The 25,350-nt window shown below is 36.6% G+C and overlaps 2 protein-coding genes across 2 annotated transcripts in view; both read right to left on the reverse strand.

Moving 5' to 3' along the window:
- The window catches only part of rtet (major facilitator superfamily domain-containing protein rtet), a 51,301-nt gene extending 30,530 nt beyond the window's left edge, over positions 1-20,771 (reverse strand). Inside the window, exons 1-4 of the mRNA XM_069822815.1 lie at positions 20,336-20,771; positions 10,139-10,585; positions 6,052-6,155; positions 5,775-5,933 (exon numbers count right to left, since the gene is read on the reverse strand). Coding sequence (XP_069678916.1) covers positions 5,775-5,933; positions 6,052-6,155; positions 10,139-10,568 — 693 coding nt within the window. The 5' untranslated portion in view covers positions 10,569-10,585; positions 20,336-20,771. The remainder of the gene's footprint in view (positions 1-5,774; positions 5,934-6,051; positions 6,156-10,138; positions 10,586-20,335) is intronic.
- A 3,512-nt stretch (positions 20,772-24,283) lies between these two features.
- LOC138697514 (stabilizer of axonemal microtubules 2) overlaps positions 24,284-25,350 on the reverse strand; it is a 30,895-nt gene continuing 29,828 nt past the window's right edge. Inside the window, exon 13 of the mRNA XM_069822816.1 lies at positions 24,284-24,538. The gene's annotated coding sequence lies outside the window, so the exon portion shown is untranslated. The remainder of the gene's footprint in view (positions 24,539-25,350) is intronic.

Genomic DNA, 25,350 nt, shown 5'->3' on the forward strand with positions numbered 1-25,350 from the left:
ACTCGTTATTAATACTCTTCATTCACAGTCTGTATTCAGCTACATCAGAAATTTAACGCAAATACTTTTGGAACACAGAGTAGACCCTTCTAACAATAAAACACTGTGACGCTGTGGAAATAATTTAGAGCTGTGTTTGCTTGTTAGTTTATTTTGTAATCTGATTAACAGCAATACATATATATTTACGGCTAATTCACCCATGACTCATCGACACGTATACACGCAGAATCGCCTACAGCGATAGTTCATACTATAACGTGTCAAGTCCTTTATACACTCCTTACAACGTCTGGCCAAGTTTCGAAGACGTGGAACGCTAAATAACCGTGTTCCGCTTATAAGTATAATAAAAGAAATAGTTATAATTTCATAACAATGCATGCAAATGGGTTAAGATTGGTACCATTGTAAAGAGGAAATTGGGAAGTTTTAATCCATTGTTGTTACTTATTTTTAGAAGACTCACGCATGCGCAGATCATTAAATAAGAGAATTCGTATCGTATCTTTAGTCAGTCAGCATGTGGACGCCACAGCAGAAAGCCTTTTGTGTGCTGTCATTAGCAGAACATAGATCCATAATTCGTGTACAGCGCTTGTTTCGCCGTCAGTACAACCTTAGACCGAGGGAAGCTGTACCGACGTACGTCTCAATAATGAAATGGGATAGGCAGCTCAGAGAAACAGGAAGTTTGTTGTCTAATGCAGGTAAACATTCCAAGCGTAAAGTGTCTGACGAAAATGTCGAACGCATTCGCGAGGCATTTCAGAGAAGCCCGCGGAAATCCATTCGACAGGCTAGTGTGCAGTTGAACATCCCACCAACAACAGTGCATACAGTGCTCCATAAAAGATTGCGTTTGCGAGCGTACAAGCTGCAACTTCATCAGATGATTACGCCGAATGATAAACTGGAACGAAAACGCTTTGCAGAAACAATGTTGGATAAAGTGGACGATGACGACACATTTCTAACTCGAGTCTGTTTCTCAGATGAGGCAACCTTCCACGTCAGTGGAAAAGTAAACCGACACAATTGTCGCATCTGGGGGTCGGAAAATCCAAGTGTCGTAATTGAACACCAACGGGATTCCCCTAAATGGAATGTTTGGTGTGGGATCATGCGTGACAGAATCATTGGTCCCTATTTCTTTGCTGAAAAGACAGTCACTGCAAACACGTACCTGGATATGTTGCAACTGTATGCTGTGCCACAACTCCCAGATGGAGCAATTTTCCAGCAAGATGGGGCTCCACCACACTTTGCCAACATGGTTCGCACATTCTTAGACGAACAATTCCCTGCAAGATGGATCGGAAGAGGATCACCGTACATCACATGGCCTGCCAGATCACCAGATCTAACACCACCTGATTTTTTCCTGTGGGGGTTTGTTAAGGACCAGGTCTACAGGACGCCAGTACGTGATTTGGCAGACTTACAAGAAAGAATTTATGCTGCTGTCAACAATGTTACACCACAGATGCTTCATAACACTTGGGTCGAGGTTGAATACCGGTTGGATATTTCCCGTGCCACCAATGGAAGCCATGTTGAGGTTTATGGAACATAAGGTAACAAAAATTCCCAGTTTTCATTCTTTGTAGCAGTTGGTTTCAACTATATACTTGTATTAATTCAGAAGTTATAGCTATTTCTTTTGTTATACTTATAAGCGGAACACGGTGTATACTCCTGACATTGAGTCATATACATTTCAACATGTTTGACAAAGCACCGACTGTACGCTCTCCATTAAATCAAGGGAAATATACAGAGAACGCCTAGCACTTTAACCAGTAACCCACTGATCAGTATTACAGAATATTCCAGAAAATCAAAATTTGTTAAAGAGAGCACTAGTTACTAGAGATGAACAAAACTAACTGCCGCTCTCGCTCGCTGTGTTCGTTGCAGTTGTCTTTCGAGTCTCGTCTCGTAAAGGCTGGTTCACAATAAACCGGAAACAAGAATCGGAACGAAAACGGTAAAATTGTTTAAATGTGTACATTTAAATGTGAGCATTCACAATTAACGAAAAGCTTGCCGGAGCCCGGGATCGGGAACGGAGAGTTGGTCAAGTTTCAACTTTGGCGTTCACGTTTCCGATCACAGCCCACTAGATTCATTCTAATGCCATCTAAAAGCTATTTTGTCGTCGTATATTTTGTAGCACGAAGACCGTGAAATAACTTATGCATTATTTTGTTCTGTGCTGTGCATCATGGAGCAAGTTTTATTTGATGAGATTCTAATATTGAGTGTTGAGGAAAATCCTCACGTTTACGATAAGCGGCGCATCTCGTATAAAGATGAGAAAATGAAGGAGAATACGTGGCTTTCAACAGATGCGTCTTTGAACAACGATCGTAAGTGAATCATATTTTATTACTGTATTAGTTGTATTACACACTACATATTCATGCTTCAATTCAATAACTACTGTTGTGTTCATTTTTGTTCTATTACAAATGTTTCTTCTCTAATTATTTTACGTTATGGTAGACTTAAAATAGCTTGTGATAATAAAGATGCATGGGCATATTTATAGTACCGTACCTAATGAAATATTTCAGTTAAAATTTCGAAGTTGGTTAACCTGTGTTTATGTTGGCTGTCTTGTACTCATGAGAGAACTCCATTGGTCAATTATACACAAATAACATCAAAATGCGTAATATCTACTTTACATATCGTTATTGACATGCATATCGATATGCATAGTCGTCTACGTTCTCGGTTTATTGTGAATCAAAAATTTTCGTATTCCCGTCCTCTGCTTCTCGTTTTCATTGTGGCTCTCGTTCCCGGTTTATTGTGAACCAGCCTTAACTCTCGTGCGCTTCGAGTCTCGCTCATCATTCTCTAAATAGCATTTGGTCGGCGTGGAAAGATTTCATAACTTTGAATAACATAAATCATTGAAATAAATAACATTTGAGGACCACCTCTGTGGTGTAGGGGTCAGCATGCTGGTCTCGATTCCCGGTCGGGTTGAATTTCCTGGTTGAGGTTTTTCAGGGTTTTCCTCAACCGTAAGGCAAATGCCAGGAAATTCGGGCCACAACATCCCTGAATATCACCGGCCTCATTCATCATCGAAATCATATTCATAACAAATCAGTAATATATACCTCCAGTCATTTCAAAATAAAGTCCTACGAATTTCACTCAATTCTCCTTGGTTTGTCCGTAACAGCCAACTACACAGAGAAACTGGTATTGACACAATCAAACAGTTTATTCATTCACAAGCTAAGAAGTTCTATAACAACCCAGAAAATGTTCCAGGCGCCATCCATTACTCTCTCGGAAGGAAGTCCACATTTCCCACCAGAATCAAGAGCCGACTTCCAATGGACCTCATATTATAATCAAAATTTATAATCACACCAACCTATATAAATAATTATTTATTAACAATTATTTTTGTTAATTGAGGAGCCCAATCTAGGCTGCCCTCAATTGTGTCATATATTGTATTTATATTTTTTAGAAATGATCTGTGTAGCACTAAATGCGCTGATCGATTAATAAATTGTTTAAAAAAAAAGTAATATATATACAGTCGCCATCTAGTTCACAACAATAGAACCAGTCTCAACAATAGTACACAGGCCTTCGGATTTCAACCAAAGATTAACTCGCGATATGACCAGATATATTAAAGCGGGTATAAATAACAGCGAGGAAAAAAAAAAGCATTTGAAATGTTTAATTGAAACAAAAAGACAAAAGAAGACAGTATCATAGTTATCAAAATGTTATCAGATATTACCTAAGGTTATATAAATAGAAAAAAAAACAATTCTCAAATAAATCTGCATTTCTAAGAAACATAAAACATAACGCTAAATAAAGCGTTAATATTTTTTTTTTTACTTGAGATTGTACACTTGATCTCAAACATACGAAAAGAAAAATCCTAGTCTTTTAATAAGAGCCTAGTAATTATACAGGGACATCATTTTATTTTTACTTGCATTTTTATTGTACCTGCATTTCTGAATGTACTTCACTCTCACCCCTTCACTAATGTCCTTGCTCCCGTCAGACACACAAACTTACGGCCGCTGTTGCATTCGAAGTCTTCAAGCAGTGAAGTAAACACTACAGTGTATAGTGTGTTTCATAAATATGATTGCGTTTTCTATAGAAGAAAGAACCTATATTAATAATATCGTACTAAAAAATTATATTCAAGAAACGATAAATTCAATTTCAGAGAATATGCTTCAAAATGTTTTTAATAATATGCGTACTGAATTGAAGCCGGCATTGTAATGAACGGCAACCATTTTCAGCAACTTGTTTAAAAATTCAAATTAGCTTTTTTTGACTCGAGGTGGCTAGAAGCAAAGGAATGCTAGTGACATTTGTGAGTTAAGTGCATCCAGTGTAAGCAAAAGTATCTAAAATTTTAGTGGCAAAGGGATATTTTAATCGCATCACACATTAAAATTTAAATAAAAAATTTCACCGATTTTACGAAAGCTTAAATATTTAAACCCCATTTTCTCAAAAGTAACAAGTGCACTTACAGCCCTTTACTTATAACCCCCTCAATTTAAATGCACTCTCTATATTGTATGATAACATCAATAATTAATATGCTAAATAAAGTAGACATTACATAACGAACATAGCCGCCTGAAAAGTTGAGTTTTTTTTTTTTTTTTTAATTTTACTACTCTACTGTATTTTGATAAATTCCGTAAAAGTGATGATCAAACTGAAAATCGTAATACCGTATTTCTCTACAACATAAATGGATACACTACTTTTCTCTCCTCCTATACCTAGTAAAATGATTTGTTTACATATTGCACTAGTAACATCAAACTTCTGTAATGGAAGGGGGGAAACAGTGTTTCCGAGTATATAGCCAGGTTAATGTTAAAAATGTTGGTAAAAATAAAGTGATGTCCCTGTATAAACATTGGCGAATGGATTATTATACACTGAAAGGTAGAGATGATGTTTCAAATAGGCTAATTGATTATTTATACATATACAACAGTTGTCAAAACAGCTAAAAGTTCAGTCTGGTCTGTGAGCATAAACAACTGTGATGAGTCAAGGCTGCTTGACGTTCGAGACTCGACAATTCCCGAAGTCTTGAAACACCCACAAGCAGTCTTTATGTAAAAGAAGCGACGTATACAACATTGTCGTGCGGGTTTTCGACTTTGCGGGCGCTGTTAATTTTGCTTTCTCGATCGTTGTGTCCACACCTGTGGAGTAACGGTTAGCGCGTCTGGCCGCGAAACCAGGTGGCCCGGGTTCGATTCTCGGTAGGTGCAAGTTAACTGGTTGAGGTTTTTTCCGGGGTTTTCCCTCAACCCAATATGAGCAAATGCTGGGTAACTTTCGGTGCTCGACCCCGGACTCATTTCACGGCATTATCACTTTCATCTCATTTCAGACGCTAAATAACCTAAGATGTTGATAAAGCGTCGTAAAATAGCCTACTAAAATAAAAAAATAATAAATCGATCGCTGTTCAACTCTACTAGTTTGTCTACTATTTATCATAATTCACACACACAAAAAAAAAAAATCTGCATTATTAACTTGAAAAAGTTACGAAAACTGTTATACAGGGTGGAAGGGAACGTATTACATTCATTCACAGAAGAAATAGATGAAGTCAATACAAGTTTTGCTTCTGTTATCCAGATTTCGTTCGGAAGAGATCTGGAAATCCTGGGTATAACCTTCTGCAAATCATTAAAACACATTGTATGAATATTTACGAAAAATTAACTCACCATTCCTCTTCCTCTAGTTGCTAATGATGACACATCAGCTATCACAGCCATTGAAAGACTAACATTGCCTTTACTGATCCCTCCAACAATTCTTGCTAGCACAAATAGCGCGAACGACTTGGATAATGCCCAAAGGACGTAGGAGAAAGCAATTCCAATCTATACAACAAAAAGATCAAGTACATAACAATCATAATACGAAGTATAGGCCTATAACTAATAATGATTTAATTTATATTGCCAATGTAATAATAACACTAATAATGTTTGAACTTACAAGACAAATAAGCATAACTGGTTTGCGACCGTACACATCAGACAAGCCGCCTACCAGGGGAGATGCGACGAACTGTAGAAAAGAAAACATGGACCCTAGAAAGCCTGAAATAAATGAAAACGTCATTTTATTATCACTGCAAGAATCAGTCACCAGCTTACATAGAATTGAATATATTTTATTATTTAAGAATATCACTACTGTAGTATCTGACCAGGCGGTAGCTTAAAAATGGCAATAAACTTTTCTGGGGTCTAGCGTCTACCTTTCTTTTCCGGCGTTCTTTCTTCAGTATTTAATGTAGAACATGAACTCGCACTTCCAGAAGAATTTTGTACAAGACAACCACTCCTCTTAACTGTTCTGAGAGCGAACGTTTTTTTTTTTAGTCCTTTTTACTTCCAAAGTCAGCTTTAGACGCTTTTCTCGGACCCATTTAAGGTCTACTAGGATTTAATGTAGAACTGTTTTCAGAACATGGGGGTAGTGATAGTAAGAGGAAGAAGAATAAAATGTATAAGATTTGTTGATGACATGGCGTTGTTAGCAAAAGAGGAGATGATACTGAGGAATATGCTATAGGAGCTAAATGACAGCTGTGAGTAGTATAGAAATGAAGATAAATGCCAACAAGCCGAAGACCATAGTCATAGGAAGAAAAGTAAAGAAGGTAAACTTGCGAATTCTAAATGAGGCAGTAGAGCAAGTGGACAGCTTCAAATACTTGGAGTGTACTAAAAGCAGTAACCAGCGAATAGGGATTATAAAGAATGGACACTTCGCGTCGGTACCTTTGATGTAGCCGGACTGATTTCAATGACCTTCAAGCCAGCTAAAGCGTGAGATTATGCTTTCTCCCTAGAGTTGGCGCTGACATCATACCAGCTAGCAGTCGACACAGCGGAAATATAACACATACAATTAATACATCTAGGTACATTATGTACTCAAATAAAATAAATTGGATCCATAAAATAATAAATCCTTCATTAACTACAATGTCTAGACTCTAGAGTTCCTTTATAATGAGAGTTGAGACGTTGACCCCAACAACAATTAAAATATGTAATGATTTGATAGCGCTGAAAATGGAACAACAAAACTCTTACGAGAAGTAAAACCATATACCTATATTATATTATATACAAATATTAAACGAATTCGATACTTAATTTTATAAGGTATTATATTATTTTATAATATAATGTATTATATCTGAAATATAAAATATTATTATTACAACTAGTTTGTCACTGAGAAATAAGGAAAAGCTGTTAACTTGAATTTATTTGAAGCAAAGCGTTACTGGATTATGCAATAAGGTAGGCGATGTTTGGATCCTTTGTCTCAACTCTATTCTCAATTATTATCTTAGCGTATGCTCGATGACACTACCTCTAGAGCTTGAAATTGGAACTAACCGCTGGCGCACAGAGAAACAAAACACAGGAAAATTCGCTCAGTGTCCATTCTTTATAATCCCTATTCGCTACAATAACCATGAACAACACGAAAATAAAAGTGATGACAAACGCACAGGAGATCCCAATCAGAGTAGGCGACACAGAATTGCAGTATGTCTCTGAATATAGCCTATGTATTTGGGTCAACTGGTTACCTTCTCACAAAGAAACCACAAAGAGATCAACAGAAGAATTTCATCGGCATGGAAGGCGCTCTGGAGCCTGAAGTTCATATGGATGGACAAGACAATCAACCGCAGTCTCAAGTTCGAGGCACTAGAGACATGTGTAATCCCAGTTTTGCTATATAGCTGCCAAACTTGGACGTTGTCCGAGAGACAACGCTCAAGTATACAAATATGCCGGAGGAAGATGCAAAGAAAAATACTGGGCACCACGCTACGAGACAGAACGACAAACGAAACACTGCAAAGACTGACGAACACTACTGACGCAGCAGAACGAGCCACGGCAACGAAGTGGACATGTGGCGAGACTACATCAGGCAAGATGGACCCATGCAGTCACGATGTGGGACCCCTACGTCGGAAAGAGAGGACAGGGAAGGCCACGGCTCAGATGGCCTGACATGTTTACCAAAGAGGCGGGGAAACAATGGCCGAGGACAGCAAAGAACAGAGTTTTGTGGAAAAAACTAGGAAGGTCATTGTAAATAGATAACGTAATCAGTGTTAAGATATTGTAAATAGTAAAGTCAGTATTAGTGAAAGTGTAAGATAAGTTTTGTAAATAGTAAAGTCAGTGTTGAGAAAGTGTCAGGTAAATAGTGTAAATAGCAATCAGTGTTTGTCAAAGTGCCGGTGTCAGTATGTGTGTAATGCAAGAAAAAAAAACGAACAAAGAACAGTGCTGAGACTAGTTAAAGTTGAACAGGGTTATTAACAATGTCACAAAAGTAGTATACACGACAAGCTCGCCTGGATTGGCTCACCAAGCGAGTACACTTGAGCCATCCCTGTCGAGGGTGTTCTAACCCCATCACAGGAGCCCTGTGCCCAACATGGGACATTATGGCTAACATTCATTAATTCATTCATTCATTCATAAGCAGTAACATGAGCTGCTGCTAAGAAGTCAAAAAGATGATAGCAATGGCAAAGGAAGCTTTTAATACAAAAAGGAGCATCTTCTGCGGACTTCTGGAAAAAAAACTAAGGAAGAAACTAGTGAGGTGCTTTGTGTGGCGTGTGGCATTTTATGGGGCAGAAACACGGACATTACGACGAAGTGAAGAGAAGCGACTATAGGCCTACAAATGGTAAAACTCCGTTGTAGGAGGTTACTAAACCTTACTGGAGGCGGAATCTGGAGTTTCCCTCCATTAATCTGAACCATTGTCGCTACTAATTGACAAGTCATCTGATGCATCACTGCTATTGGCTGACAATTAGGAAGGAAGAAGTGAATAGTATATTGTGTTACTCTTTAAGATTGACGCATGCGCAGACCAAGGGAGTTTTGTAAGTTGTTCCCCTATAGAAGCATTTGAAATGTGGATATGGAGAAGAATGGAGAGTGTGAAATAGACGGAATAAGAAACTAAGCTGTGTTAAGGTACGGTCACACGTCGCTACTTTTGCAGCGCTGCAGTACAAAAAACTGCGCAACTCTTGTACTGCGACGTGTGAACAACGGTGCAACCCGAAAAGTAGCGGCTGCCGAACCTGCTGCCCGCTACTTTTCCATGCTGCGCGCAGCTTAAAAGTAGCGACGTGTGAACAGGGTTCTCAGGGTTGCAGCCGCAGCATTTTTGATATCGGTTTTGTTGAAACTTTTGCTGCGGTTGCAACCAGTGTTACCACCCAAATGTGCCAATGATACTTTTATTGTTTGGATATATTTTAATGTTAAATGTGATGAAATTAAATTACTTGTAACAGTTATTAAATACACAACACAGTCTGAGCATAATTGCTGACGATATAATCCATTTTTTTAATTTTCCGTAGCGTAGTTCCAAACAGGAGGGTTGCCAACATTGATTACGTGAATATACTATTGGTTATCATTTAAGTATATAGGCGTTTTTAAAAGCTTTATAGTCAAAATAATGTCAATTTCTCAATACTAGATACGACAGAAAAGCAAATAATAGATAAGGAAGCTTTCGCATGAGTTTCTTAATAATGCGAACATAACCACAAAATGTATATTGAGAAGTCAACACGGAGATGGAAACCTGCAGCATGACTGCGGCTGCAAAAGTAGCGCCTTGTGTGTGAACAGACTCGCAACCTCCAGTTGCAACTTTTGCTGCACTCGGGTTGCGCAGCACGAAAAGTAGCGTGCAGCGCGCTACTTTTGGCTTACGTGTGAACACGACACGCAACTTTTGCAGCTGCAGTACAAAAGTTGCGCTGCAAAAGTAGCGATGTGTGACCGTACCTTTAGAAAGAATGGGTGAAAAAAGAATGATGCTGAAACTGATCAGGAAGAGGAAAAGGAATTGGCTGTGTCACTGGTTGAGAAGAAATTTCATCTCTCAAAGGGGTTCGTGACACTCAAAAGCTTGGAAACTACCGCTGTGATTACTTTCGTCGACGAAAAAGGCATCAGTTAAAATAAGTCCTACTTTGTAATATTAATAAAATGTATTCACTTACCTCCAAACAGAACAGAGTTGAATCTATCTGGTGCACCAACGAACTCTTGAAAATAGCGCACTTTTGCTAAGAGCCATGGATAAAGGCCACTGGGACGATCATTAAGGCTGTAATGATCTAGCAGCGATGGAAGAAGTGGCAAGATCATTGTGAATGCCAGCAGATCTAATAAAAGGGACACGAACACTATGTACACAGTGGGGTGAGTCTTCAGGCTGCCCGGTGATAGTGTGGGAGTAGATGAACCATTTAGTTCTGATGTGCTGGTTACTTTCCTCTTCGTAACAGTTGACGTGGTCGTGGTGTATTCCGTCCTCTTCTCAGTCATAGTGCGGGAGGACTGAAACGCCGCTGGTGGCTGTCCCTCATCTGATGTGTAAGTTATGTGTGTTGTTCTAAGTTTCCCAATTGTTGAACGTGTTTGAACCATGTTTACTGCTCAGTTACCTGTTAAAACATCACTTGTTATATACACAATATGCAGAATGTTCATACAGAGTGATTTATATAGAACTGACACATTTCTTTCTTTAATTATTCCGTTGGAAATTCATTCAATGACCCAATTTTAACACCAAATTAAGCAGAATGTTCTGGAGTTTCGATTCCTTGTCACTAGATGCGCAGATGTTTATGTTTTATTCCTATTGTTGGCAGCACTGACCCAATTTTAGCACCAAATTAAGCAGAATGTTCTGGAGTTTCGATTCCTTGTCACTAGATGCGCAGATGTTTATGTTTTATTCCTATTGTTGGCAGCACTGACCCAATTTTAGCACCAAATTAAGCAGAATGTTCTGGAGTTTCGATTCCTTGTCACTAGATGCGCAGATGTTTATGTTTTATTCCTATTGTTGGCAGCTGTTTTCGACATTTTGTGTCAACGTGAAAATGCAGTACACATTAAATCAACGACTCTTCCTTGTGAAGCAATACTGGATTACGAATTCAATTACAGCTACTCAAATGGCATACCAGAGAGAATTTGGTGTTCGCAATCCTCCCAAAAGAAACACAATACTGGGACTGGTAAACAAATTGGAAACAATTGGATCTTTGGTGAGTGAAAAGGGCAAGCATCGTTCATCTAGGCTTCCCACGGTTGTTGTTGACGTAAGAGCACGACTGGAGCAGTCACCCAAAAAATCATTAAGACGTTTGTCGCAGGAGACAGGGTACACCTACTCAATGTGTCAGAGAGCCTAAAGCCATATAGGGTTACGGTTGTTCATCAGCTACAGGAACCAGATAAGGATAAAAGATTGAATTATTGTCGTTGGTTTCAGACGTTCATTGTGCAAAATCCTGCCATATTGTCCATCACATGGTTCACAGATGAAGCACGGTTCCATTTATCCGGTTATGTGACGACCGAATAATTTCCAGGAACCTGTGGCCACCGAGATCTCCGGATTTGACAACGCCGGACTTCTTTCTATGAGGTTACTTAAAAGAAAGGGTTTACGCCACACGTCCCCAGACATTGGACGATCTGAAGCACAACATCACACAGGAGATTCAAGTTATTGACAACAGAGTCCTCCAACGAGTGGCCAGTAACGTGGAACGACGTGTTGACTTGTGCCTTATGCAGGATGGAGGACATTTTCAACATTTGCTATAGAGGTAAATAATCTCCCAAAATTCCTCTACATTTTAGGTATAAGTTGTCGCTAGCACAATTCGTTTTGAAACAATTAATGAAAGAAATGTGTCAGTTCTATATAAATCACTCTGTAGTACAGTTATTAGCAGACAGCGGATTTTCGATACCCTATACTGAACGTTAGATGTACGTCAGTTGCAGGGAGGTCACTGAAATCATTGCTACGCTCCCTCTGTACGCCAAGGAACGCTGGGAGGGACAGAATATCCGCTGTCTGTATTAAAAAATAAATAAACACTTTCATGGCCAGTTTCACCAAGCTTGAACAAATCAATCCAAATGAAACACTAACTAGTGAACATTAAAATATTTAACGATTCACTAAAATGCGAGCTGTTCCTCAACCAAATTTTTTTTAACATTTAATGAACAGTATGTGAATTTTTCATAACTATATCACAACATTTTTTTATGAAACCACAGCCTACTATATCGCAAATCGTGTACCTATCTGCTACATCATTCGCATGTGAGCCAACAATAAGCAACGCGGTTACAAAATATAGAAAATGAAGGAAAAAGTACTACGAGTATTATTATAGTATTAGTACTATTATTATTATTATTATTATTATTATTATTATTATTATTATTAGATATACCCGTGCGCTTCGCTGCACTTATTAGAAATAAATATAAAGTAATTACATATTTAAAATAGGACATTTGATCCAGGGAACATCCGTGTTTGATTGAAGGATAAATCGTGCAATCTGTTATTTAATTGAAATTGTATTTAAATAATTAAAATGCGATCATTTTGGTCCTGTGAGCACCCATTTCCTGCAAGGATAATTATTCTTTAACATGCTTCTTAAATGTTATTACATTTTTTTTTTCGTTGTTGGTAACTCTATAGCATCTATTAGATGCTTTATCGTTGTGCTAACAGATGGAGTTACTTGTCAACAATGTGACGCTGAAACGTGTGTTCAGGTTACTGCCCAGCGACAGTCCTGATGTATTTTTATATTTTTGATGATTGGTTAATTAATATTAACCCGGCACACTCACATTCATACAAATTTCCAGACTCTTCAAGAAAAATTCACCGAGAGCTGAGCCCGGGAATCGAACCCGGGACCAACAGACCACGGAGGCAGTCAAATGTTACTACATGCAAATAATTAAAATATGACCATTTGGTGCAAGGATAATTCGTTTAACATTTTTCTAAATTAGTCTTGACTGCATCCTTTAATAAATCACTCCAAATTAATAGAATGGATTGTGTACGAAGATAATTTTTATGTTAACCTCATTGTACATCTTATTTTTCTTTTTTAACATCTGTGGTCATATCGCGTGTTTAGAATGTGTGGGTATATCAGTAGGCCGTTTTTTACTTTTTTTGAGTTCCTGTTTCTGTACATGGCTTGTGTTTACGTAACTGATTACAGATTTCGATTAATGTTTATCGTATCTGTAATTATTGAGGCGGTGATGAATCATGGCATGTAAATTTCCAATCTGACATTTGCCTTTATGACTAAGGGAAGCCATGAAAAACTCCAGTCAGATTGGTCGGCCACAGAGTTTGAACCCGTGACCTCCCGAATGCGAGACTCAAATTCTACCGTCTGAGCCAACTCGCTCGGTTGTGCATCATTGTTTATGTACTTACACTATATGGCAGAATTCGTCTGTAATCACTAATCAGTATTAATATCGTTACGGTAATTCGGCCGAAATATACTGATTAGATAAAAAAAAATATTGTAATCCATATTACTGACAGTGGCGTAGCATGAAATTTTGAGCAGGGGAAGCTAACTCAAGTTGTCTTTCATGCAATATGAGAAAAAGTATTACAAAAATACAATATTAAAATAAATAATAATCAATTTCAAGTCAGCAGTCGAAGATTGGTTGGAACATCGTAAGTAACACCATTAAGGCATGACCTCAAATGATACGTAGTAAAATATGATTTCACGGTTTACACATATCTCTTAACAAATAGACACGTATACGTATAACATTAGCTCACTCCCTGTCATACTTAGAGAAATCACAATATTAGTATCATTACGTAAGTATGCGTCTGTCTTTTGGTTGTGTCCTTCATTGACAGCAAGGGAGTCGTTCATTTGTTTTTTAAATCACACTTTTGTTCGTAAGTCAGTCTTGATAATACAATTGTCCTAAAAAATCAAGTAAATTAGTGTCAGGAACTGTTATTTCGCTCATTATTTATTATATCAGCCACAATGCACACTAACACTTCAACTGAACACAACTGACGAAAAGGGATAACTCGGAAACTACTTATTTTAAATGTTAAAGCTAGCTTCTTTTCGAGCCTTGCGACTAGGGTAGTTTAAAAGGGATGGAAAATCTGCGGGGTGGATTACACAGAAGAAACCAGTCTGCTTGGAAGCTGGTGTGTGCAGGCTTCGTGTTTACTGCTGCATCACAAATCATCCTGAGCTGCCGCATCACAATATTTAACGCGTAAATATAAATTCTATTAAAATTAATAAATAATTTTCTCCATAAACTGCAGGTTTATTATGAAATTATTATTAACTGGGGAAGCTAAGCTTTTTAGCTTACATTGACGCTACGCCACTGATTACTGATACTTTACTTAAAGCTCCTAGCAAATATAGCCTAATACACAAGATTCAATTAGCGATTTTCTTAGTAATTTTGCCATTTGTTGAAATTAATACAGTGGGGCTGTAAGATTCAAATAATGTTTACTTACGATGAAATTATTTTTAAATGCTAAAATATGATTAATCTGAAAAATAAGATTCAGAGTACGAATAAATCTATATAGACCTACTTCATTGGACAAATTTTACTAATTACTTAGAGTTTAAAACACGAAGAGCAAATATCTGGTCTTCCTTGACCCTCAAAGAATTTGAAACTCTAATATCACGCTATTTTAATAAATTTCTGAACTCTAATTGAATAAACAAATTTGGTGATGTATTACATTTCACAGCGACATTTCGTCAGGTTTTAATGCCATGTAATACTAGCCTTCACGCCTTTTCAAATGAAGAAAAGCGTATTCAGTCTTCGAAACGCCATCCTTTCTTACAATATTTATCAATGGAAAAAGTTTAAATTAGTTCCTCTCCACAATATATCAAAAGTTTGTCCAACATTTTCACTTAAAATTATCTCATTTTTAATTGCTGTAAAATATGACAAAAAATTTAGCAATAACAATTTAACGTACGTTACATCGTTTTTCCGTGTCCAGCATGTAGAATCCTTGATATCCTTCCTTATAAAATATTATTTCCCTCCAACAAACACAATGCTCTCTAGAAACATTTGAACGTCATTCTGCGCAATGATGTTATACCACAGTCTAGTATATACAGTCACGAAGCTTGATTTGCGAGGGTGCTAGGAACAATAGACTGTGCCGGTACTATTTCGCATTGTTTGTAATGAGACGACATTAGCGATCCTAGTGGTTAGCAACTATCTATGGATGCATATTTACTACGTATTGAGCTTCGTGACTGTATATACTAGACTGTGGTTATAACAGATTAAAATATTATTTTATGCTCTGTATCTCAAATAAGATTTTGTAGTTAAGTTCTTGTTCTAGAGAGCGTCTCAATTATTACTTTAGATATACCGATAATTTAAAAAATATTTGCAAAACGTAACACAAAATTGATTGAAATCAGTAACTCTGCATTTGTAAAATCACTTAATGTATCTGTTCACTTCTACGTTATGTAGGTAAATAACCTTTTACAAAACGTATTTGAAGTTAATGTACAATGACGGACACAATAGTTGAGAAACTCGAGTATTTTCTAAGTCAAATTAATGCTATACTGCGCATGCTCCGAGCTGAAAATTGATTCATATGGTGATGGGATGTTCGCTTCGCTTTTGTTTGTTTGTTTTTTTGTATCTATCTGAAGGAATTAAAACTGTAGCCTTTTATAAACCGCACTACAGATCTTGAAACATTTTCGCTCAACAATTATGTCCCTCGCTGTACATGAAGAAAAAGAAATATTAAATTTGCATAACTTCCATGTTCTTATCTTCGAAAACTGTCACCCATTTATTACCAACACCCGGCTCATCAATATTGCTTACAAACTGCAAATCATTGTTAATAATACGAGGCCAAACTATTCTTTAAGGTTTACTTAAAATATGGCTCAAATTTCCATGCACATTACTTATGTCTTACGACATCAAAAGTGCATAATACCATGGCTCACAGTGAAAATGACACATTGAAAGCATTTAATACAAATTTAAATATAATATTTTAAATTAATATTATGATATATAATTATTGTGTTTTTTTACAAAATTACTTACAATCATTTGCGTAGATTTTACATAAATAAATGAGTAGAATTAAACATACAAGTTAGTAATCGCGTTGGTTCGAATGTGCAGAAACATGGTAATGATATAGTGTAATGTTTATTTACATTTGTACTTCACACTTCTGTAAGTCTCTTTCCTTGAGTAAACTGTGTACTCTGTACAGTACGTTTTGGCCAGGTTTAGTTGTCTGTTTTGTTGTGGTAATTTATTTTCCTTTTGTGTATTTTGTCAATGTTTATTTGTTTACTATGTTTAATTTTTCCTTTTTTTTTTTTACTACTGTTACATACCACTGGTACAGGTAATTGTCTTATGTATCATATTGTGCTTCTTGTTTACTTCTCCTATGACGAAGTCTATGACATCTAGGCCTATGTAACCTTACTCGTATGTTCTTTTTTAGCTAATAAAGTTTATTATTATTATTATTATTATTATTATTATTATTATTATTATTATTATTATTCAGAAACATGCACATTAAGACGAAGTGAAGAGAAGCAACTAGGAGCACTTGAAATGTGGATATGGAGAAGAATGGAGAGTGTGAAGTGGACAGACAGAATAAGAAACGAAGCTATGTTGGAAAGAGTGGGTGAAGAAAGAGTGATTCTGAAACTGATCAGGAAGAGAAAAAGGAATTGGCTGGGTCAGTGGCTGAGAAGAAACTGCCTACTGAAGGATGCACTGGAAGGAATGGTGAACGGGAAAAGAGTTCGGGGCAGAATAAGATATCAGATGATCGATGACATTAAGATATATAGATCATATGCGGAGACTAACAAGCAAACATTCTGATTAGGGCAGATAAAAAAGTTTTTTTTTTTCTTCCACCATGTTAATAATGTCAAAAGAAGTGCTTGTACAAATTTTGGCCACTCCACCGCAATTACGAGCCCGTCCAGAAAGTGATTTTCCCTGGGGCCGTTTACAGAAAAAAAACACAATTTCATCGAAATGTTTACTGAAACAGATACAGCAATTGTTGCGCTATTTGTCAACATATCCCCCACTGGAATTCAGATATTTGTCATACAATGGGATCAATTTTTGTATTCTTGTGTCGTAGAAGTCAGCCGCCTGGGATCGGGAACCAGCCGTCTGCACCTCTCTGTCGATCCCATGATATGACAAATGTCTCAATTCCAGTGGGGAATATGTTACAAAATAGCTTAACAATTGCTGTGTCTGTTCCAATAAATTTTTCCAATGAAATTGTGTTTTCTTTCTGTTACCAGTCCCTAGCCGACTTATTTTTTTACGGTCGAGTGGCCAAAATTTGTATGATCACTTTTTTTTTACATTATTATCATTGTGGAAGAAAAATTTTGACTTTATCTGCCCCCACCGGAATATTTGCTTGTAAGAGGAAGACTGGAGAACGCTGGGTTTACAGTGAAAGACCTGCCCTTGAACAGAACGCTATGAATGAATGAATTATTATTACTCGTATTATTATTATTATTAAACCATGATTCTGCAACGAACACTGCAATGAGTAGGGCCTACTACACAGCAGTGGGAAAACGATAACTGATCAATAATTTCAAGAAGGAAGAAATCTGCCAGGCAATTAGCAGAAATCTAGAACAAAATTACGGAATTAATATTCAAAGTAAATAGACTAAATAAAATGAGGAGTTCCAAAATGATAGCCTAAAAAAAAAAAAAAAAAAAAAAAAAGGACGAGAAACTGACTGCAAATCAAGATTTCAGGTATAACTCCCTGTAAAGTTGATTTGAATAATTTCGAGGGAAAAATTGTTCCGGAGCCGGGTATCGAACCCGGGACCTTTGGTTTAACGTACCAATGCTCTACCACTGAGCTACTCGGGAACTCCAACCGACACCGATCCACTGACTGTAAGACGAATCTGTGAAGACAGCATTTGGCGTGGAAGAACTTCATTCAATCGATATCATTTAAAGAAACCTCACTAGGCAAACTTAAAAATTCTTAGCCTACTGGCCTTAGCTCTGCCAGATTAAATAAATAAATAATTATCAATTATTATTATTTACATTGAAAATATTATGTCCATATCACTGATTATTATTAGTATTATTATTATTATTATTATTATTATTATTATTATTATTATTATCTCTTTAAATAGTATAAGTTATATCATGATAATATAAATTATTAAAATACAGAACTGAATGATTTTATATTTTCATAATTTTATTATTGTCATAAGCTACTGTTTCACTTAATTACTAATAGTGTAGGCTTAATTAATTATTGTGGTTGCCAACAAATGTATATATTGTCGTTTCCCAGCTGCATCTAAATTATAATGCATTGTGGGCCTATTAGTATATTACGATACAAGGTCGGAAGTGATTTTATAATTCACTTCACTAACGTGTACTGTACAACATTTTTTGCACTCCATATTTTTAAAATTGCAAATACAATATATTTTGCATTGAAAATTTAGAATAATATTATTCCAAAGCCTTCGCAAAACTATGCTGTAATTGTAACTAAGTAACAATAAGTGCATTGTAATGAGTCTATTTCGGTACAGTTTTATGTTATAAAGAATGGTTTCCCTAGCAATAAGTTTCTGTGGGGGAATTCTAAATTTCAAAGCCAACAAAAATAGCTGTAAATACAACAACAAAAAACACGATCGTGCAAAAACTCATTTTTCGGAATGGATTTCAATTAGGAAATTAAAAAAAATCTCGGCTCACTCTACAGCACAACTATCTTCCATAGAAGTGACAGTACGATAGTTACGAGGAAATTAACTAAAATTTTAAAGAATTATACGATAGTCCATTTTATTTGGCATTTCTGTAAATGTGTAACTTCCAAAATATTGGGCAATTGGGATCCCACGAACGAATCACAAGGACTACGAAACATACACGTTAATTATACATTATAGGCTACTTACAGGACTTTCCTTCAAATTCCGGAACATCTGGCAACAACGTAAGAAATAAAGAATTAGTACTACGCCTATAAGCTTATATACCGTGTTTTTCTGGGCATAGGACATAAGGATTTAATATTTTCATAAGAAACCTATGTTTAAAAGGCATTATGAAATAATTTAACCCGTGGGTCATGCTCAGAATTTAACAGGCTTTGGCAATTTGTAATAGAAGAAAACAACATTTTATGATTACCAACAATAAGTCAAAGCCTGATAATTTCTATTCATAGCCCACATATAAGGATATCAAGTTATCTGTTTTTATACACAGATTTATTGTTGTTGTTTAGTCGGCTGTCCGAAGACAAGTCTGGATCACACAAGTGACACCAACAAGGCATCACTTATGAGGCAACTAGGCCAGGAGATAAAGGGGTAGGGTGGTCAGTTCCTTTCCCCCTCCATTGCATATATCGCTGACTAGATCCATATTACATTAATCAAACTTCAGATGTAAACAAACAATATTGTTCTTCCTCTGACAGATATCAAGTGAGATATATTGACTGGTAACAGATGTAGGTAGCTACATATCAGACAGAACCTCAATCAGAGGCAAAAGATTTATTATGGCAATGTTAAATTCCAATGTCCTATACTCAGAAAAATACATTATGTGGTCTATATTTTGTGTTCGTGCGTGCAACTAAGTGAAATAATTATGGAGTATTTCGCTGTATTTCCAAGTCTATCTGAATACTGTCACCAATAAGTGTTCTAAGATAATCGAATCTTACAGTCGCTTTATGTAGGTAATTGAAGGCGATCAAACTTTGGCCCCTGCCGTGAATGGCCGTCATTAGATTAATGGAATAAGAATTATTGGCTGAAAATCTGTTTATAATAATTTATCACTTTCCAACTCGTGGGCTTCGTACTGTATTTACTGAAAACAGACACTACAGATGTGACACAAATACTAAATACACGTTCAATGACTTCATTCAGAAAAGTCTATATAGGCTAATTGTTTTGAAAGTGAATGTACAAACAATAAAACACTGGTTTACAGCCATTTGCTAAGAATTTAAAATAAATTAGCATTTAACTAGCCTGTTAAAAGTATTAGTACATCCCAATTTTAAAGCTTTCCAGCCTAAGATCTTGAAACGTTCCCTGTTACAATATGTAATAAGCACGTATTGTATTGTATGGCGTCAAGAGACCACAAACATAACCTTTATTCTTAGAAACTATATTACTTTCATTTAATCATACAGAAATATCAAACTAATATAAGCGAATACTTACAGAATAGTGCAGTCTACGTCGTTTTGATGCTGTAGGATGTATAAAAATGTAATCTCTTTCTTTTCAGTCACACATCACATCAGCACAATAATTTCACCAGGAAAAGGATCAAGTCCTGAATAAAAAGCTGTATGTGGGATAACTCTCACTACCCTAGATGCTACTGCCCACACCCTCCTTCTTTCACCTACTTTTCCGGCCTCCGGTCTGTTGTGTATATACAACCTAGCGAACGTCAACTTTCACTGAAGCTGTCAAATGGCTTCAACCAGCGTTCCAAACCTTTATTTCGAAACCGAATAGTATCGCTATCATTAATCCAAGTCTATGACGAATAAACGAACACCACTTCGCTGTAATTGCTAACATTTAAAGCTATTTAGAACTATAACAACGATAAGAAACTATTAATGCCTCCGTACGTAGACCTTAAATTTCATTACATCGTAACGCTGGTGACGTACAAGATGCGTGACGTCACAACCGTGTTGAATTGCGCGAAATTCAAACGGAATGGAATCATAGGATCCGGCTGCATATGACTGAAGAGGGATTTGCCCAGCTGGGTAGCAAAGTAATTGCCACGCTTCGCCGGACTGAATGGAAGCAAATTTGTGGCTATTAAAAAATTGTTGCTCAGAAAGAATTAATTGAAATGCTATTGGGAGAAATATCAATCCAGAGAATATTATAATGATAATCCATGTTGAATCTTTTGTACACTACTTTTAACACTTGAATATAAATAATTGATTAAAACAATCGAACGCACCCACACAACAGGCAGCGAAGTTCGAGATGACGCCGAGATCTAGTAGGCTCTGAGGATGGTGTGAAGAAGCACCGAAACAGCTGTAAGTCGCACATGCTTGCACAATTAACACGAGTAAGATCGCCATTTAATCAATTATTTATATTATAATGATAGTTGCGAAAATCTGCAACCACTTCAGAAACTGTCACTGATACATACTATATTTAATTATTTCACCTTCTCCTTTATGTACAGACTTAGAAACAAAATTCAGGTGGCCCAAATTTTGTTTCTGGATCTGTAGTAGACTAAAATGAATTTTTTATGACACATTTTAAATTTTAATGGATCTGATTAACAATAACTGGGTTCCTATCCCCTCCATCCTCTATATTTTACGAACCTACAAGGCAAAAGATACATCAAACATTTTATATACCAGTAATTTAGAGTTTTGTGAACACAATCTCTGACAGTAATAACAATAAGAAGAGAAGAAAATGGAGACGAATACTTTCTTTTTAATTATTAGGAAGTGTTTCCCTTTATTCAAAGAATAATTATATTTGGGAGAATAAAACTTTACCAAGTCAATGCTGTCTATTCCTTACTTCGAGATATTAATATCTTCTCTTTGCAAATCTAAAAGTTGTTGTTGTTGTTTTCTAATGCCAGGCGTTTGACAATAAAGTCATTTGACCTCTTGCACTCCAATGTTTTTCAAAGATATTATCATGGTCAGCCACTGAAGCACAGATTTTGAGGTGTTCCGAACCCATTTCTTGGTTTGAGTTGCACAATGGGCAGTTAGGGGACTGATACATTCAAATTCTATGCAAGTGTTTGGCCAAACAATCATGGCCTGTTGCCAATCTAAATGCAGCTACAGACGATTTTCGTGGTAAATCGTGAATTAACTGTGGATTATGATGCAGAGAGTTCCATTTTTTCCCTTGAGATTGTATTATCAAATTTTGTTTGTTGAAGTCTAAGTATGTAGATTTAATAAATCTTTTCACAGAGTAATACGTAGATTTAGTAACAGGTCTGTAAGTAGCAGTGCTGCCCTTCTTTGCTAAAGCATCCGCATTCTCGTTTCCCCAGGATTCCACAATGGGATGGTATCCATTGGAATAAAATTATTTTATTGAGTGATATTTTATTGAGAGAGCATTTTAGTTATTTCTGCAAATCTAAAAGTAATTAATTGATTATGACTTATGAGATACTGTCACAATTACTGATTCTGCAGGTTTCAATGAATCTTCGGATACCAGCAGTTTTCTCACCAGATCCTCGTCCATTTTGCTCTAAACTTCCTTAATGCTGGACAGATATATGTGACACGCACGCACACACACACACACACACACACACACACACACACACACACACACACACACACACACACACACACAAGTGTTCTGGAATAGGGAAGGTCTTTCACTGCAAACCCACTCCGCGTATGATCCAAATATTTAACTTTGCGGTACATTAAATCATATCTTCCTTTTCTCTCTAGATTCTCTACTTTTTTACACGTCTCTTTCATCCAGTCTTTCTTCACCTTATCAGTTTCTCTTCTTAGTTCGTTGTTTAGTTTTCTGTAGTTTCTTCTACGTTCTTTAGTGTTGATGTTTTTCCATTTTCTCCTTTCTTCCATCTCCTCCAACATTTTCCCTGTGACCCAAGGTTTCTTAATTCTCACACCTTCAGTGTATCTTATTGTTTCTTCTGCTGTTATCTGTATACAGCTTTCTCCAGTACTCATTACTATTCTCGGATATGGATTCTAATGTAGCGGCTTTTTCTTGAAAATTTGCTTGAAATTTTCTTCTTTCCTCTTAGTTCTTCAGTTTTTCCATGTCAAATTTCTTCGTCACCTGTCTTCCTCTTATCTTTTTCAGACGAATATCTACTTCGTGTATCAGCAGAACATGGTCTGAGTTAATATCTGCTCCTGGTAAAGTCTTTGTATAGAGAAAGACAGTCTTTCAGCTTTCCCAATAACGGGACTGCCTCATTGGACAAAGCATAACAAACACACTGAGTGAAAACAAAAACAGACCACAAAAGAGAAATGTAGGGAACGAACAAAAAAAGGGAAATTAAGTACAGATAATAGCATACACATAACAGGCCTAAACATAGTAAACAAATAGATTAGACGTTCAAACAAAAGTTCTTCCTTCTTAGGAAACAAAGTACAGATGGTATTTTAAAATGGCAAGTGATCCTCTGATAGCGGCAAGGGAAACATCACGAATGAAGTCGTTGTTCAACTGGAACTTCTTGCAGAAACTGACAAAGAGGCGAGGTATTGTGCCCCTAGCGCTAACCATTAGCCCAACTACTTCAATGGAGGTCAGGTGATATTTTTCCAAATAGAATGGAACTGTGGGCTCATAAATTCTGCATTTTTCTGCATGGACTTCAGCGGGCTGTTGTTCCTGTGCCTCGAACCTGACTGTTGGGTCGATAATGTAGGCAGCTGTAGAGCCTGGTGGAATGGCATGCATGTCAATTCGCCGACAGGATCCCTCTTGAGAGATGCCATGGACTTCTTCGTGCACAGTGAGACCTTCCTTTCTCAAGGCTACGACAATCATGGACCTGATTCTGTGATTTCTAGAGTTCCTCAGCGTCTCGCTGAAAGGACAGGCACCCAAAACGTGGTCAAGAGTTTCAATCTCATTGACGCAACGACGACAGAGGTTTCCGTTACTGACTAAGAAAGTTAAGTTCGCTAAATATTCACAGACTATAGTTTTTTTTTAAAGAATGGTTATTTTTATGATTTTTGTTCCTATTTTAATTCATTATATTTTAACGATTGTTTAAATCAATACCTACAATGGCAAAACTGTTCATGAACTATTTTTTTCCGTTGAAGATTAGCTTTGTATTACTATACAACATAATTAAGGCTATGCTAAAAAAGAAAAAAAGAAGACACCTAACAAAAATCACATGAAATGAAAGAAGAAAGTTTTTACTTCCCAGACATATTTAATTAAATTCGTTAGTTCTGTTTTTCAGCAGTTTCAGACCCTAGAATTACACTTACGAAGATGAACTTGTTCAGATGAAAATATCTTTACTGTGTTTCTGGTCATTACAGTTAAAATGCACACACTTTAATAATAAAATTATACTCTCATTGAAATATTCAATTACTGTATTTAATAGTCATCTAAAAAAAAGAGGGTAGTAACAAATATAAAAGCACGTACAAAATAGACGTATATAAAATGTAAAACATGACTACGGACAAAACATGTTTTAAATTGTGAAACCATCAATTTTAGGATTTAACATGAATAATTTTTCATGTTGATTATACAATTGTTTCAGAAATCTTCTTTCATTGCGATGTAATTTATGAATACCGAAGTATGAAGCAATGATAATAAAATAATTTTCACAAGTGTTCTTTCCACTCCGTTAACCTGAAAATGAAGGTATAACCTTTATTACGAATATGACGTGAAATTCTCATGTAGTTTAAGTTTGTAGATAGCAAACAGCATTCAGAAATAAATACCATACTTTAAAATAGCACAGTTCCGGACAATTGGCCACAGAAAATTGGTAACAGGGACAATTGGCCACAGAAAATTGGTAACAGGGACAATTGGCCACAGAAAATTGGTAACAGGGACAATTGGCCACAGAAAATTGGTAACAGGGACAATTGGCCACAGAAAATTGGTAACAGGGACAATTGGCCACAGAAAATTGGTAACAGGGACAATTGGCCACAGAAAATTGGTAACAGGGACAATTGGCCACAGAAAATTGGTAATAGGGACAATTCGCCACAGATAGACAATTTGCCACAAATAGACAATTTGTCACAGATAGACAATTTGCCACAAATAGACAATTTGTCACAGATAGACAATTTGCCACACTGTCCATTATCCAAAAATGGGACCGTAGCAATTTATTTAAATGTGAATTAGTGGCAAATATGATAACTTTCACGTTGTCCTTCGGTTCAAAATACAACCACCACCTTTCTCCTTGTACAGTCTTAGTGTATCTGTAACGTTCAGTTCGTCAATATTTCAGGTGGTAGGTGCAGCTTCCTGGCACGGCGCACAGTTTTTTCAATAGATGGTTTCTTCGGTAGATTCACACTGGCTTCGCTTGCAATACGCTGTAACTCATTTTGAATAACGACAGACATTGGTTCTCGGGAAGTCCCTGCCCTTGCCTTCATGTTCTCTACACATTCCTTTGCCTTAATCCTTCCCCA

Source organism: Periplaneta americana, chromosome 4 (assembly GCF_040183065.1).
Source record: "Periplaneta americana isolate PAMFEO1 chromosome 4, P.americana_PAMFEO1_priV1, whole genome shotgun sequence".
Taxonomy (NCBI): domain Eukaryota; kingdom Metazoa; phylum Arthropoda; class Insecta; order Blattodea; family Blattidae; genus Periplaneta; species Periplaneta americana.